Consider the following 13,927-nt stretch of genomic DNA (forward strand, 5'->3'; position numbering starts at 1 on the left):
GGCTTTGGCTTATCCAGCCTTTTTGCCTTCTTCTTCTTCTTCTCGCTCGCTACGCCCATATCCTCTTTAGGCCGCTTAGCTGGCATAGAGGAGTCCGACAGAGGGGCCGAGGCAGTGCGTTTGGCGTGCCGTTCGGCGTCGGAAGGCGGGCGTTCGACATCGACCACCGAGGATGTCGATGTCGATGGTGGGTCGGTAACGACGGGCTGGTCTGCCCTCTCCGCCGATGAACAAACCGGAGACAGAGTTTGTTCCATGAGGGCCGCCGCAAGTCTCGCTGCTCGGTTCTTCCGGGTCTGTCTCGAGAATTTTGCACAGTGTGTGCAAGAGTCTGGGCGATGCCGTTCTCCCAAGCACAGGAGGCAGAGTGAGTGCCCGTCAGGTGGAGCTATCTTGCTCCCGCACTTGGAGCACCGCCGAAAAAATCCCCACCGCCTTTCCATGCGCCAGAAGGCGGGAAGACGGGGAAAAGGGGGAGGGGGGGGGAAAGGAGCAAAATTAACGCGCTCCGCCCGAACGCCCCCGAAAATAGCAACTAACACTAACTAAAACCTAAAACTAACACTATAAAACTAAACTACAGCTAACTATACTAAATTCAAAGAAAGGGAAAAAAGTTCACCGACCGAAGCAAGTAGATCGACTGATCAGCGCGGCGGTCAGAAGAGAACTGGCGGGATGTCCGTGCCCGTCTCAGTGAGCATGCGTGGTGGGGGCTCCTGGGCATGCGCACTGGGACGTCGGCGCGGAAATCCGCAGCTTTTTAGTTTACCGATCGAGATCGGCGCAGGCGCCTTACTCCCATCAGTGTGATGCACAGAGACCACGAAGAAGATCATGACCTTAGCATCCCTAATTCTTGTTGCTGTCCAGCTCCACTTGTTCACCTGAGTAAAATACCTACCTATGATTTGGCAGTAAATGCCTACACTGTTAATGAATGACAGCAACTGACTGATCCAGGTATATGCCTGGATGCATTCCTAGCAGACAGGCAGACTCCTAATCCTGAGCAGCAGTTGCCCTGAGGAGATAAGAATCTGCATTGAACAAGAACTCAAAACTTGCACATTGAAATGCCAAAAGTATTATTCCCAAGGCTTCATGTAAGGCCAAACACCTAGCTGTGGAAGTCTCTGATGCCCTAGGAGGGGGGGACACAAAGTTACATGCTTGAGAAGATATTACATGCAAAGAACTCTTCTAAAACCAAGAATGGAAATCACGGGCTTATCCAATGCCGCCTTGAACTGTTTGCAATGCAACCAGATGCCTTGAGTGTAGACTTCAGCATGAACCTGACCTTATTAATAAGGACCTTATTTCTCTACAAACAGCTGTTAAGGAAAAGAAAATTCATTCCATTAAAAAAAAAATGAGTCCACTACCCTAGAGAAAAGCATTTTTAAAAAGTGAGCAATGCCGTATCAGATGCACATAGTGAAGTATAGTCAGTCACTCAGTCAAAAATGTAGAAGAAGAAGAAGAAGATATTGGATTTATATCCCGCCCTCCACTCCGAAGAGTCTCAGAGCGGCTCACAATCTCCTTTACCTTCCTCCCCCACAACAGATACCCTGTGAGGTAGATGAAGATATTGGATTTATATCCCGCCCTCCACTCCGAAGAGTCTCAGAGCGGCTCACAATCTCCTTTACCTTCCTCCCCCACAACAGACACCCTGTGAGGTAGATGAAGATATTGGATTTATATCCCGCCCTACACTCCAAAGAGTCTCAGAGCAGCTCACAATCTCCTTTACCTTCCTCCCCCCACAACAGACACCCTGTGAGGTGGGTGGGGCTGGAGAGGGCTCTCACATGTATTGTATATAGCCATTGGCCGTTCCAAAACAAAACAGAACCCAAACAACAAAGTTTCAAATTAACACCTTAAAAGTTCTCCAGAAAGGCCAACCTTAAGAAGTTACAGCATTTGAAATGACTCTTGCTCTTATCTTCTTAGCTGCAAGGGCAAACAGAGAGACTCTATAGGACATCATTGTCAGATAACAGAAATATAATATTTTCAATTTCTGAACATGCTCTTAAGGAGGTTAGTCAGAAACATAATTCTGGGGGCATTGTAGAGTGGACAGGATAGAATATAATGGGAGAGGTCCTCTATCGTAGGTGAACTACAAATGCAAAAACATTGTTCTGTTGGGATGTAGGAATATCAACCAGTTAACAGAGTTGTTTGCATAGTCTGAAAGCAGAGAGCTGTGAAGGTTGTTCTGTTGTTAAATCTGGAGATATTAATCAGGTATGGGGATCTCAGATGATCAGATTTGATTAATCTGAACAAGGGGGCTACTTTAGATTTCAGGATTAGAGAGTATAAATTCATATTGATTCAAAAAAGATTGGACTAGGGGGCCCAATTCTATGAGCCCCAAAAGAAGGTGCCCCTATTCTTCATTATTTCCAATTTTAGAATATGTGCTGTCAAAGCGAGCACCTTCATTATTTCCAAATGGAGGGAAGGCATTTGAGAGCCAGTTTGGTGTAGTGATTAAGTGTGCGAACTCTTATCTGGGAGAACCGGGTTTGATTCCCCACTCCTCCATTTGGAGAGCCGGTTTGGTGTAGTGGTTAAGTGTGCGGACTCTTATCTGGGAGAACCGGGTTTGATTCCCCACTCCTCCACTTGCACCTGCTGGAATGGCCTTGGGTTAGCCATAGCTCTGGCAGAGGTTGTCCTTGAAAGGGCAGCTGCTGGGAGAGCCCTCTCCAGCCCCACCCACCTCACAGGGTGTCTGTTGTGGGGGAGGAAGGTAAAGGAGATTGTGAGCCGCTCTGAGACTCTTCGGAGTGGAGGGCGGGATATAAATCCAATATCTTCTTCTTCATTTGCACCTGCTGGAATGGCCTTGGGTTAGCCATAGCTCTGGCAGAGGTTGTCCTTGAATGCGCAGCTGCTGTGGGAGCCCTCTCAGCCCCACCCACCTCACAGGGTGTCTGTTGTGGGGGAGGAAGATAAAGGAGATTGTGAGCCGCTCTGAGAGTCTGAGATTTGGAGCGGAAGGCGGGATATAAATCCAATGTCATCGTCTTCTAAAAAGGAACTCGGCCTCTTAAACTGTGATGGCCAGAACTCCCTTCAGAGTTCAATTGTGCTTGTCACACCCTTCCTCCTGGCTCCACCCCCAAAGTCCTCAGACATTTCCTGAATCGGACCTGGCAGCCCTATAAAGACCACATCACTCCAGTCTTGCCTATCTACACTGGCTTCTAATTTGCTCCTAAGCTCAATACAATGTGCTGGTATTATTTATTTATTGTATTTATTTCTGTACATTTATAGTCCGCCCTTTTCCATGAAGGGCTCAGGGTGGATTTCAACAAGCTAAAACATTAAAACCGACAGTAAAACATCAGAATAGTGAAAACAATTAAGCCAATAAATTAAAATTAATTGTTTAAGATGGCATGGATGGTATGAGCACATGAGGCTAATTATCATGAGCTTGCCTCAACTATAGACCTGGCGGAACAGTTCTGTTTTACAGGCCCTCCAGAATGGCAACAAATCCAGAATGGCCCAAATCTGATTCCACCAGGTCGGGGTATTGACCCTTAAAGCCCTATATGGCCCGGAACCAACATATCTCAAGGACTGCCTTCTCCTCCAGGAACCTACCTGCTCATTCTGGTCATCTCTCCCTTCTGAGGCTAGGTGGGTGGAAACCTGAGAAAAGGCTTTCTCAGTCATTTGGCACCAAAACTTTGGAACTCCTTCCCGAAGGAGATCCAGCTGTCTCTCTCCATCGCAGTCCTCTGCTAACAGGGGAAGACTCGTTTGTTTTGCTTGGCATGCCCCCAATAACAGCTATCGTCCCTCCTCTCTGGTTCTGATTTTGTTGGTTTCTTTGTTTTCATTGAACTGTTTCAATAATTTTAATGTTGTTTTTTAAACTGTTGCAATGTTTTGTGTGTTCTCGCCTTGGGGACCCTCATCAGGTGGAAAGGTGGCATAAAAATGTTTAAATAAAAAGAAACCTGACCCTGTTCTTCCAATGCAAGTTAGAAAACACTGTGAAAATATGCCGCTAAGATTTGGCTCGTGCTTATATCTGATTTTTCACCCAAGCAACACTTCTTTTTCCTAAGTTTTAGACGTGCCGTAAAACGAAGTTCAAATTGTCCTTGGCACAGGCACAGAAAGCCGTCCTGACTCTACTTGAGGAATGAAACAATAAAAGCCAACTGGAGCGATAGCAGCCCAGCAGCTAAAGCTCGGAAACCCTATCAATCCACCATCTGGAATGCAGTCGCAGCAGAAGGAATGTTAAATAGGCTTTAACCATTAGAAACAGGAGCAAAGAGAAGGAAGGCCCTCTTTATGGACTGAATTTATCTGATGTCATTAAACCGATGTCATTTCCGCCCCACCCCACCCCCACCGACTGAACAAGCTTTAGGCACAGATTGTTGCCTTTCAGAGACAGCATCTCCTTCAGTATCTACTTCTGTACACAAAGCAAACAGGAGCAAACTGCAAAGTCAGCTAGAATTTATTATCCTAAACAAAGATGGAATGAATTATAAACTACAAAAACACTTTGAATGCGAAACAAACAAAGCAATATTCCAATAACAGCGCTTTGCACTGCACCCTGCAAGAGAAAAACAACCGACTGATATTAACGTTTAAGTGTAACGTTATGAACACGGAGGTTCCTTTCAGTCACCAAGGCTAGTAGCCACTGATAGAACTACGGTATCCTCTATGAATCTATCTCAGGGGTGGCCACATGGCCAGCGCATGGGAGTAGGTCATGTAGGCGGCTGCCTAGGGCGCTGCATGGATTACAGTGCACCACTAGGCGCCCCCTCCCCACACACCAGCTGGCCCCGCTCAGCTTCCCCGCGCTGTGAGAAGGTCGAGCGCATGGGGTGGGATGCATGGCGTGCAAACAGGGCCATCTGTCCCCACTCACCTTTCCCACACCACGGTAAAGTCGAGGGGGGCAGTGTTTGCACAGTGTTTGGGCAGGTGCTCAGGGCCCTCCCCCACTTGAGAGCAGGAGTGGGGCCTTGCTGAGGGCAGCAAAAGCCACAGCTCCGGCCCTGAATGGCCAAACTGTACTTCAGGAGCCACATGTAGCTCTTTCACACATATTGTGTGGCTCTTTATGACCCCACTGCCCCACTGGCCAGTAGCTTGCAAGATGCATTTAAAGTTGCCTTCTTTCCACCTCTCCCCCGTGCACTTGCTTTCTTTCTACCTTCCTTCCTTTCTTCCCACCCCCCCCCCACCAAAACATCTGATGTTCATGTCTTGCGGCTCTCAAACATCTGGCATTTATTCTACGTGGCTCTTATGTTAAGCAAGTTTGGCTACCCCTGGTCTAGCCAGAACTACCTCTTTTTACAGGTGTTCGTTCAACTTCCTTCAGGTTGAAAAAGGAGCCCTATATCCTTAGTCTCTTTTTTGGCAACGTGGAGGAGGAAAAAAACACAGAATAAACCTGAAGCTCTGCTATAAAACTGGGACTGGCCTGACCACCCTGGTTTCCAACAGGTGCCAGCCAGGAATAGCCTCTGATGCTCTTCCAGATTTCTTGATCTTGGGGATTCAAGGAACCTTTTCCTTGGGCTCAACTGATCAAGCACAGCACATAACCCTCCCTCTCCATAGAAAGCCTCTCTAACCAAGATAAACGCCAGCTGCTTACGAAGCACTGAACACCTCCCTGATCTGACATGGAGATAAAGACGGACTGGCATTATGCCTGCTGCTTCTCTCTGCCCTTAGAGGATGCGGGCTGATTAGTGGCAGGAAAGGATTTGGATGCCAGCTCTGTTCCTAGAAGCATTCAGGCAATCTTGAAGCTCTTATTATTTGAGTGCAGGTTTGGAGATAGAAAAGGAGGAGGAAGATGAAGAGGAAGAAGTAGAAGACGACCACAGATTTATACCCCGCCCTTCTCTCTGAATCAGAGTCTTTGAGCAGCTTACAATCTCCTTTATCTTCTTCTCCCACAACAGACACCCTGTGAGGTAGGTGGGGCTAAGAGAGCTCTCCCAAAAGCTGCCCTTTCAAGGACAACTCTGCGAGAGCTATGGTTGACCCAAGGCCATTCCAGCAGCTGCAAGTATAGGAGTGGGGAATCAAACCCAATTCTCCCAGGTAAGAGACCGCACACTTAACCATTACACCAAGCTGGCTGCTAGGTCAAAGCCTTCTTGTTTTTATGCCAATAAAGGCTGACTTGACTTGCCTTCTTGTTATCATTTGTTGCAAAGGTGCCATAATGTTTGGGGAAGGGGGAATAAAAAGCAAGAGAGACAGCTTATTTGTTTTAGCCCAGTTTTCCAGCCTGTCAAGATCATCGTGTATCTTGTCTCTGTCTTCTATGGTATTTGCCACCCCTCCCAATTTAGTATCATCTGCAAACTTAATAAGCATTCCCTCTATTCCTTTATCCAAATCATTTATAAAGATTTTAAACAAAACAGGTTCCAGGAGAGATCCTTGAGGCACTCCACTTGCCACTCCCTTCCAAAAGGATGAAAAACAAGCCCTCTTTGGGTGTGATCTGTCAACCAGGTAAGAACAGAGCAATTGGTTCTAGAGATGAAGGATTCTTTCATAGGTCACACGTGGTCTCGGGGTCAGTCAAATGTACAAGGAAGTGCAAATGTACAAGCAAGTCACATTAACTCACTGAACCTTGGGTGCAAGATCAGCAAGTCGCGCTGTAAACCCACACCACTCAAAAACGGGAGATACAGTCAATTTCGAGGAGTAGGGAGGCAAGGTCCTCCATGAAGCTTTCCACCTCCAAGTAGATGAACAAGAACAAGTTTTGTATGTCTTTTTCCACTCTGCATCAGCGTGCTTTTATCCATCATTTCACACTCAGAGCAAAATGGCCAACTGTGTGAATTCTATCCCTCCCCTCCAGACATATATTAATCAACACCAATGCTGGAATCCATTGGACATGCCCTATTTTTAGCATCAGCACCGCCATCTTGGCATCCCCAGAAGATAGGGTAACACATCTTTCCCGTGACCATTTGCCGAAGAAACTGAATGACTTCCTTACCAAACAACATCATCCACTGCAACAGCTAGCGTTTAAGCTCAGGACTGAAAATAAATTAAAACGGGTAGATACGAAATGACCCGTCATCTGAAAAAAATTGTGGTGGCTAAACTTAGATCACGCACAAGTGGAACCCACAAGACAGCAACAACAGAAGTGAATGTTTTGTCAGTGCTCACGGAACTTATTCATGTCTTCCGATTACAATGTCAAGGAATGTTACAACATGGCAAGGATCAGTTTGAAGAGCAATATTAAGGCAGCCTTTTAACCCGGTACCCTCAGACTGCCAAGTATTCCCGGTGCTGGCTCGACAATCACCTGCAGAAGGGGCAATGCTCTGCAAACTGCCTCCAGAGCACTGCTATAGGTTCGTAAACAAAAGAGCGGTCTAAAAAGAACACCTGCAAGACTTATCCACTCTTCCATAAGAACATAAGAGAAGCCATGTTGGATCAGGCCAATGGCCCATCCAGTCCAACACTCTGTGTCACACAGTGGCCAAAAATTTTTATCTATCTATCTATCTATCTATCTATCTATCTATCTATCTATCTATCTATCTATCTATCTATATACACACACACACACACACACACACACTGTGGCTAATAGCCACTGATGGACCTCTGCTCCATATTTTTATCTAAACCCCTCTTGAAGGTGGCCATGCTTGTGGCCGCCACCACTTTCTGTGGCAGTGAATTCCACATGTTAATCACCCTTTGGGTGAAGAAGTACTTCCTTTTATCCGTTTTAACCTGTCTGCTCAGCAATTTCATAGAATACCCACGAATTCTTGTATTGTGAGAAAGGGAGAAAAGTACCTCTTTCTCTACTTTCTCCATCCCATGCATAATCTTGTAAACCTCTATCATGTCACCCCACAGTCAACGTTTCTCCAAGCTAAAGAGTCCCAAGCGTTTCAACCTTTCTTCATAGGGAAAGTGTTCCAGCCCTTTAATCAATCTAGTTGCCCTTTTCTGGACTTTCTCCAATGCTATAATATTCTTTTTGAGGTGCGGCGACCAGAACTGCACACAGTACTCCAAATGAGACTGCACCATCGATTTATACAGGGGCATTATGATACTGGCTGATTTGTTTTCAATTCCCTTCCTAATAATTCCCAGCATGGCGTTGGCCTTTTTTATTGCAAACGCACACTGTCTTGACATTTTCAGTGAGTTATCTACCACGACCCCAAGATCTTTCTCTTGGTCAATCTCTGCCAGTTCACACCCCATCAACTTGTATTTGTAGCTGGGATTCTTGGCCCCAATGTGCATTACTTTGCACTTGGCCACACTGAACTGCATCTGCCACGTTGACGTCCACTCACCCAGCCTCAACAGGTCCCTTTGGAGTTCCAGTCTCCTCTTCCTCCAAAAACGAAAGCGAGAACCATAAATCTATTTCCTTCATTCCATTCTCCACAACGGAGACCCAAAGAAGTTTACATCATCCTCCACTTCACAGTTCTGTCCTCACAACAACCCTGTGAGGTAGGTTAGGCCCAAGGTCACTCAGCAAGCTCCATGGCAGAGTGAGGATACAAACATGGGCCTTCCTAGAACCTACACTCTAACCACTACCCCACACTGAACATAAGAACATAAGAGAAGTCATGTTAAGTCAGGTCAATGGCTCATCCAGTCCAATAGTTCACACAATTGGCCATATTGCACTGAATGCACTGCAAGGACTCTCTGTTTGCTAGGGCTTTCGAAGGGGACTTTTGAGAGGGGTGGTTATTTGGGACTTGCTGTTGTATCTTTAGTTTTAGCTGGGGATGTTTTGACTATTATTGTAAGCTGCCTTGAACCATACCACTATTAAAACAGCCCAAGCATGTGGTTACCCTCCAAAGGCCAACCTAAACAATTCACCTTTGCATGCGCTGCAAGAACTAGACAAGTCTAGCAGAGCATGGGTGTCATCCGAGAGGAGGTTAGGGGCCACAACTGAGAAGGCTCTTCCCCTGGTGACAGCTATCCAAGTCATCCTGAGGCCAGACACTGCAAGAGGCTCCTAGACAAGGTCCAAAGAGGGGGGGGGGCATTGAAACAAACACATACCTGCTCTTCCTTTCAATAAGAATAGCCACATAAGAAGCTGGTAAAGCAGCACCAAAACCAGGAGTCCAAAAATAGAATTTTCCAAGTATCCGCCTGAAAAAAAAAATTAAATATGCATTGTTTGTTCAGCTGTGTGCCAAAAGTGGGGAGGGAAGTGGTAGTTTACACTTATATGTATATATGCATCAAGAATACATTATTTGTATGAAAGCATTAAGTTGCAGGATTACACTCACATGTATCTATGACTAACTCAAAAGATGCCAGATAACTAGAGAGCCAGTTTGGTGCAGTGGTTAAGTGCACAGACTCTTACCTGGGAGAACCGGGTTTGATTCCCCACTCCTCCACTTGCAGCTGCTGGAATGGCCTTGGGTCAGCTATAGCTCTCGCAGAGCTGTCCTTGAAAAGGCAGCTTCTGTGAGAGCTCTCTCAGTCCCATCCACCTCACAGGGTGTCTGTTGTGGGGGGGGTAGAGGTAAAAGGAGATTGTGACCCCTCTGAGACTTGTAGAGCATCTGCTTGGTAAGCAGAAGGTCCCAGGTTCAATCCCTGGCATCTCCAACCAGAAAGGGTCCAGGAAAATAGGTGTGAAAAACCTCAGGTTGAGACCCTGGAGAGCCGCTGAAGGTCTGAGTAGACAATACTGACTTTGATGGACCGAGGGTCTGATTCAGTATAAGGCAGCTTCATATGTTCATATGTCCAATATCTTCTTCTATGCTGCCTTTGCAGTGGCAGCACTAGGATGTCAGCTCAAGACTGGCACCCCAAACAAGGCACTGCCACCGCTCCAAAACCAGCACTACAGCTGCAGTGAGGTTCCCGGTGTCAGCGTGTGTGCCACCATTGCTCTGCCTCTCACATCTGTGTTGTGAGAGGTAGAGCAACGGTGGACAGCGGCAGAGCGCACACTAATACCGGGAGTCTTCCTGTTGCTTCCAAGTGGACTATTTCGGTCCACTCAGAAGCACAGGCAGGTGGGGGGGAGCCCAAACGGGTTCCCTCTCCCCAGCGCACCGCTCCAGGCAGCCGCCTACTGCAGTTCGATGGACACACCGGGCCTGTGCCTTTGACAATAAAGCAGCCCTTTCTCATCTCAGGATTCTACTTGCCAAATACATCAAAGACCCTCATAAAATCCATTTCGTCTCGTAACACCCAAGGAAGAACATCAGTGCTACAGCTGCTGTGTTTCAAAGCGCTGTGTGTGTCTAAAGTGCTATCAGGTCATAGCTCACTTAACAGCAACCTGTTACCTTGTGCTACGTGAATTTTCAGGGTGACAAAGTAAGATTTGTTATCCCAAGACAAAAACAGAGGCTAATGTATTCTATGCCAAAATAGGTCTATTCACTTGCAATAAAAGTACTGGGAGTGGGGGTATAGACGCTGGTTTAAACATCAGAAGCCCTCGATGACTCTCTGGGTGCTGACTAATTCTGAGTTCAGTTCACCCCATCCCTTTATTCCTCTGCAATTTCCTAGAATTATAACTGCCACCTTCTGAATTATTCAATTCCAAAAGATAAGCAGAGGGATCCATGACATTAAATATCCTAGATCAGGGGTGGCCAATTGCTTAATGTAACAGCTACACAGAATAAATGTCAGATGTTTGAGAGCTGCAAGATATGAACGTCAGATGTTTGAGAGCCGCAAGGCAGGTAGGAACATAAGAACATAAGAGAAGCCATGTTGGATCAGGCCAATGGCCCATCAAGTCCAACACTCTGTGTCACACAGTGGCCCAAAATTTTACACACACACACACACACTGGCTAATAGCCACTGATGGACATCTGCTCCATATTTTTATCCAATCCCCTCTGCTCCATATTTTTACCCAATCCCCTCTTGAAGCTGGCTATGCTTGTAGCTGCCACCACCTCCTGTGGCAGTGAATTCCACATGTTAAGAAGTACCTCCTTTTATCCGTTCTAACCTGTCTGCTCAGCAATTTCATTGAATGCCCACCAGTTCTTGTATTGTGAGAAAGGGAGAAAAGGACTTCTTTCTCTACTTTTTCCTGCTCAGGAATGAAGGGAGAGGTCCCCTTGACTGTCCCACTGATCACATGAGCTCATTTGGTGGGTATTTGAGAGAAGGCCTTTTCAATGGTAGCCCTATGACTATGGAACATCCTTCCATAGGAGGTGCACTTGGCCCCCTCACTTTCAATCTTCAGGAGGCAGCTGAAGGTGGTTTTATTTAGGGCTGCACTGTTATTTTACATTTTTGTTATTTTAAATTTTGGCTTTATGTTTTTATGGTATGTATTTTATTAATCTTGTATTTTATTAATCTCGACCTCAGCAAGGAACAAAAGCAACTGATAGATAAATAAATAAAATGGCTCCCCCCCCTCCACTTGATGAAGGCATTTATTTCTTCCAGGGAGTCATCTCTTTCCATCTGGTTGGGTTTTCAGTTAAGCCTTCAGTGTAAACTTTATGCAATCTTTTCCTATTTTCACATTTTGCACTGGAGCATTCTACATCGTTAGCCACTTTGGCCTCTAAAGACAATGCTAGTTAGCAATCCAAATCCATACACTTACACTCTGCATTCATGGAATTTTACACCACTGAAATGTTACGTGTGTTTAGAATGGCAGACTCCAACTTGTAATAAAAAGCCATTTGCCCAACTGCCTGTGGTATCTAAAAGTCACCTTCAGGGACCTAGACTTAACAAGAATTGGTTCTCCCCCACCACCACCCTACTTTTAAATCATAAATGAGTAACTGATAAACATGGGCAAGTAAAACTAATAAAAATATTTATGGGCTAAGAACTTGCATGAACTCCTTTACAAGTTCTCTTTAGCATAGAACTCCTTTCTACAGTTCAAAGAGGAGCCAAAGTAAGCGCCCTGATTCTCCTCTGCACTCAGAGTCAATACTGGGTTTTACAGAATCTCTCTCAGTTTTACTTTTCATACTGGACAAACACCTGTAGAAGCACGCTGCACTTTCTAAACCTCTGACTGTGAAGTCACACTTTCTTCTTGATGACACAATCTTCACTGGTCCATATGCTAAAACTGAACCTTTTAAACAACAATAATCTGGGCCCCAGAAGAGATAAACCTAGTTTTCTACACAAGATACTGCTCTGAGAACGCATCCTGACTGGAAGGAAGAAGAAGAAGAAGAAGAAGAAGAATTGCAGATTTATACCCCGCCCTTCTCTCTGAATCAGAGACTCAGAGCGGCTTACAATCTCCTATATCTTCTCCCCCCACAACAGACACCCTGTGAGGTAGGTGGGGCTGAGAGAGCTCTCACAGCAGCTGCCCTTTCAAGGACAACTCTGCGAGAGCTATGGCTGACCCGATGCCATTCCAGCAGGTGCAAGTGGAGGAGTGGGGAATCAAACCCGGTTCTCACAGATAAGAGTCCATGCACTTAACCACTACACCAAACTGGCTCTCACATGAGCAGGGAAACATGATGAGATGCAACAGACAGACTCAGAGGGTGGGTTATTCTGATGCATTTATGCACTGGGGTGAATGAATGACCAAGTACAACTGATCAAGAGATGAATCAGAGTTACTTGTTCACAGAACTGTTCATCCTCTCTGTGTGGGAACAGTTTTTTTGGTTCACAGGAGCCTTTAAGCAATTTCTTCTTCTCTCTTTCTTGTATATCTATATTTGTGTGTGCGCACACGAACACACACACACACACTTGGAGGTCATATTGACCTCTGGTGACTGACCCCTATTGGGGGCTTGCAGGATATTCAGAGAGGTTGTTGAATAAAAATGGCCCTAGAGCAAACTAATTTATGCAGTAGCGCACAACTTTAACGCCAGTATCTCACAAAGCAGAATTTTTGCTCACGAGACTCCACAGCTTAGAGAGAACACTGGTCCTAACCAGTGTACCCTCTAAGCAGAGTTAGTGTGAGCTAGCTCACAGATTTTTAGCCTCCAGCTCACACATTTTTGTCTTAGCTCAGGAAGGATGACCTCAGAGCACACTAATTGATGCAGTAGCTCACAACTTGAATGCTAGTAGCTCACAAAGTAGAATTTTTGCTCACAAGACTCCACAGCTTAGAGGGAACATTGGTCCTAACCCCAAATATTAACTGGCTGAAGTGGCAATTGGGAGCACATGGAAAGGAAATGCAATAAGGGGAGGGGGGAGCTACTCAATATGACAATTTCACCCCACAGTGTTCTGGAGGACAAAACCCCCCTCAAAACCTCAAGAGTGGTAAATACTTTATTTGTAAGCTGCTGACTCGCTTGAACGAAAGAGTTAAAAGTCGTTTCCCGAACACAAAAAACAGGGGTTTTTTTTAACAATCCCACAGGATGATCTCCAATGGCAAGTAAGCACTTTTTAGCTAGTAAATAGGAAACAGAACTTGTCTGCCATCTCCAGAATAGTTTTTAAAGTTTGAATGTTACACTGGTAAGAGTTCAGTAACTGAGCCCTGGGGATGAGGTGGGACAGCGATCTAAACATAACAATAATAAATAACAATGGGAAAGGTTACTCTTGCATAGAAATCCATGAATCTCATGATTTGTGGTTCCTTTACAAAAGAACAAAGTTAAACAGATAATATAAATGCATGCACATTAACTGTGGAGCAGGCCAGTTACGCAGATTTTCACTAAATAAAATGAAGCTCGACTAACCTTAGAATGCAGAAAAATGCAATATAAAGACTTCCATTTGCTGTCAGAAAGGAGGTTGATTGAAGGATCTCGGGAAGCAGTTTGTGCAAATAATAGTCAAGTTTTCGCTTCCGGAGAATCGCAGCGATCTG

At 45.6% G+C, this 13,927-nt stretch overlaps 1 protein-coding gene across 2 annotated transcripts in view; it reads right to left on the minus strand.

Annotated features, from left to right (window-relative positions):
* Positions 1-13,927, minus strand: part of TMEM135 (transmembrane protein 135) — a 289,517-nt gene that overhangs the window by 244,815 nt on the left and 30,775 nt on the right. For both annotated transcript variants that reach the window (XM_060234967.1, XM_060234968.1), the window contains exons 2-3: positions 13,797-13,924; positions 9,136-9,228 (exon numbers count right to left, since the gene is read on the minus strand). In XM_060234967.1, coding sequence (XP_060090950.1) covers positions 9,136-9,228; positions 13,797-13,924 — 221 coding nt within the window. The remainder of the gene's footprint in view (positions 1-9,135; positions 9,229-13,796; positions 13,925-13,927) is intronic.

The sequence above is a fragment of the Heteronotia binoei genome, chromosome 3 (assembly GCF_032191835.1).
Source record: "Heteronotia binoei isolate CCM8104 ecotype False Entrance Well chromosome 3, APGP_CSIRO_Hbin_v1, whole genome shotgun sequence".
Taxonomy (NCBI): Eukaryota; Metazoa; Chordata; class Lepidosauria; order Squamata; family Gekkonidae; genus Heteronotia; species Heteronotia binoei.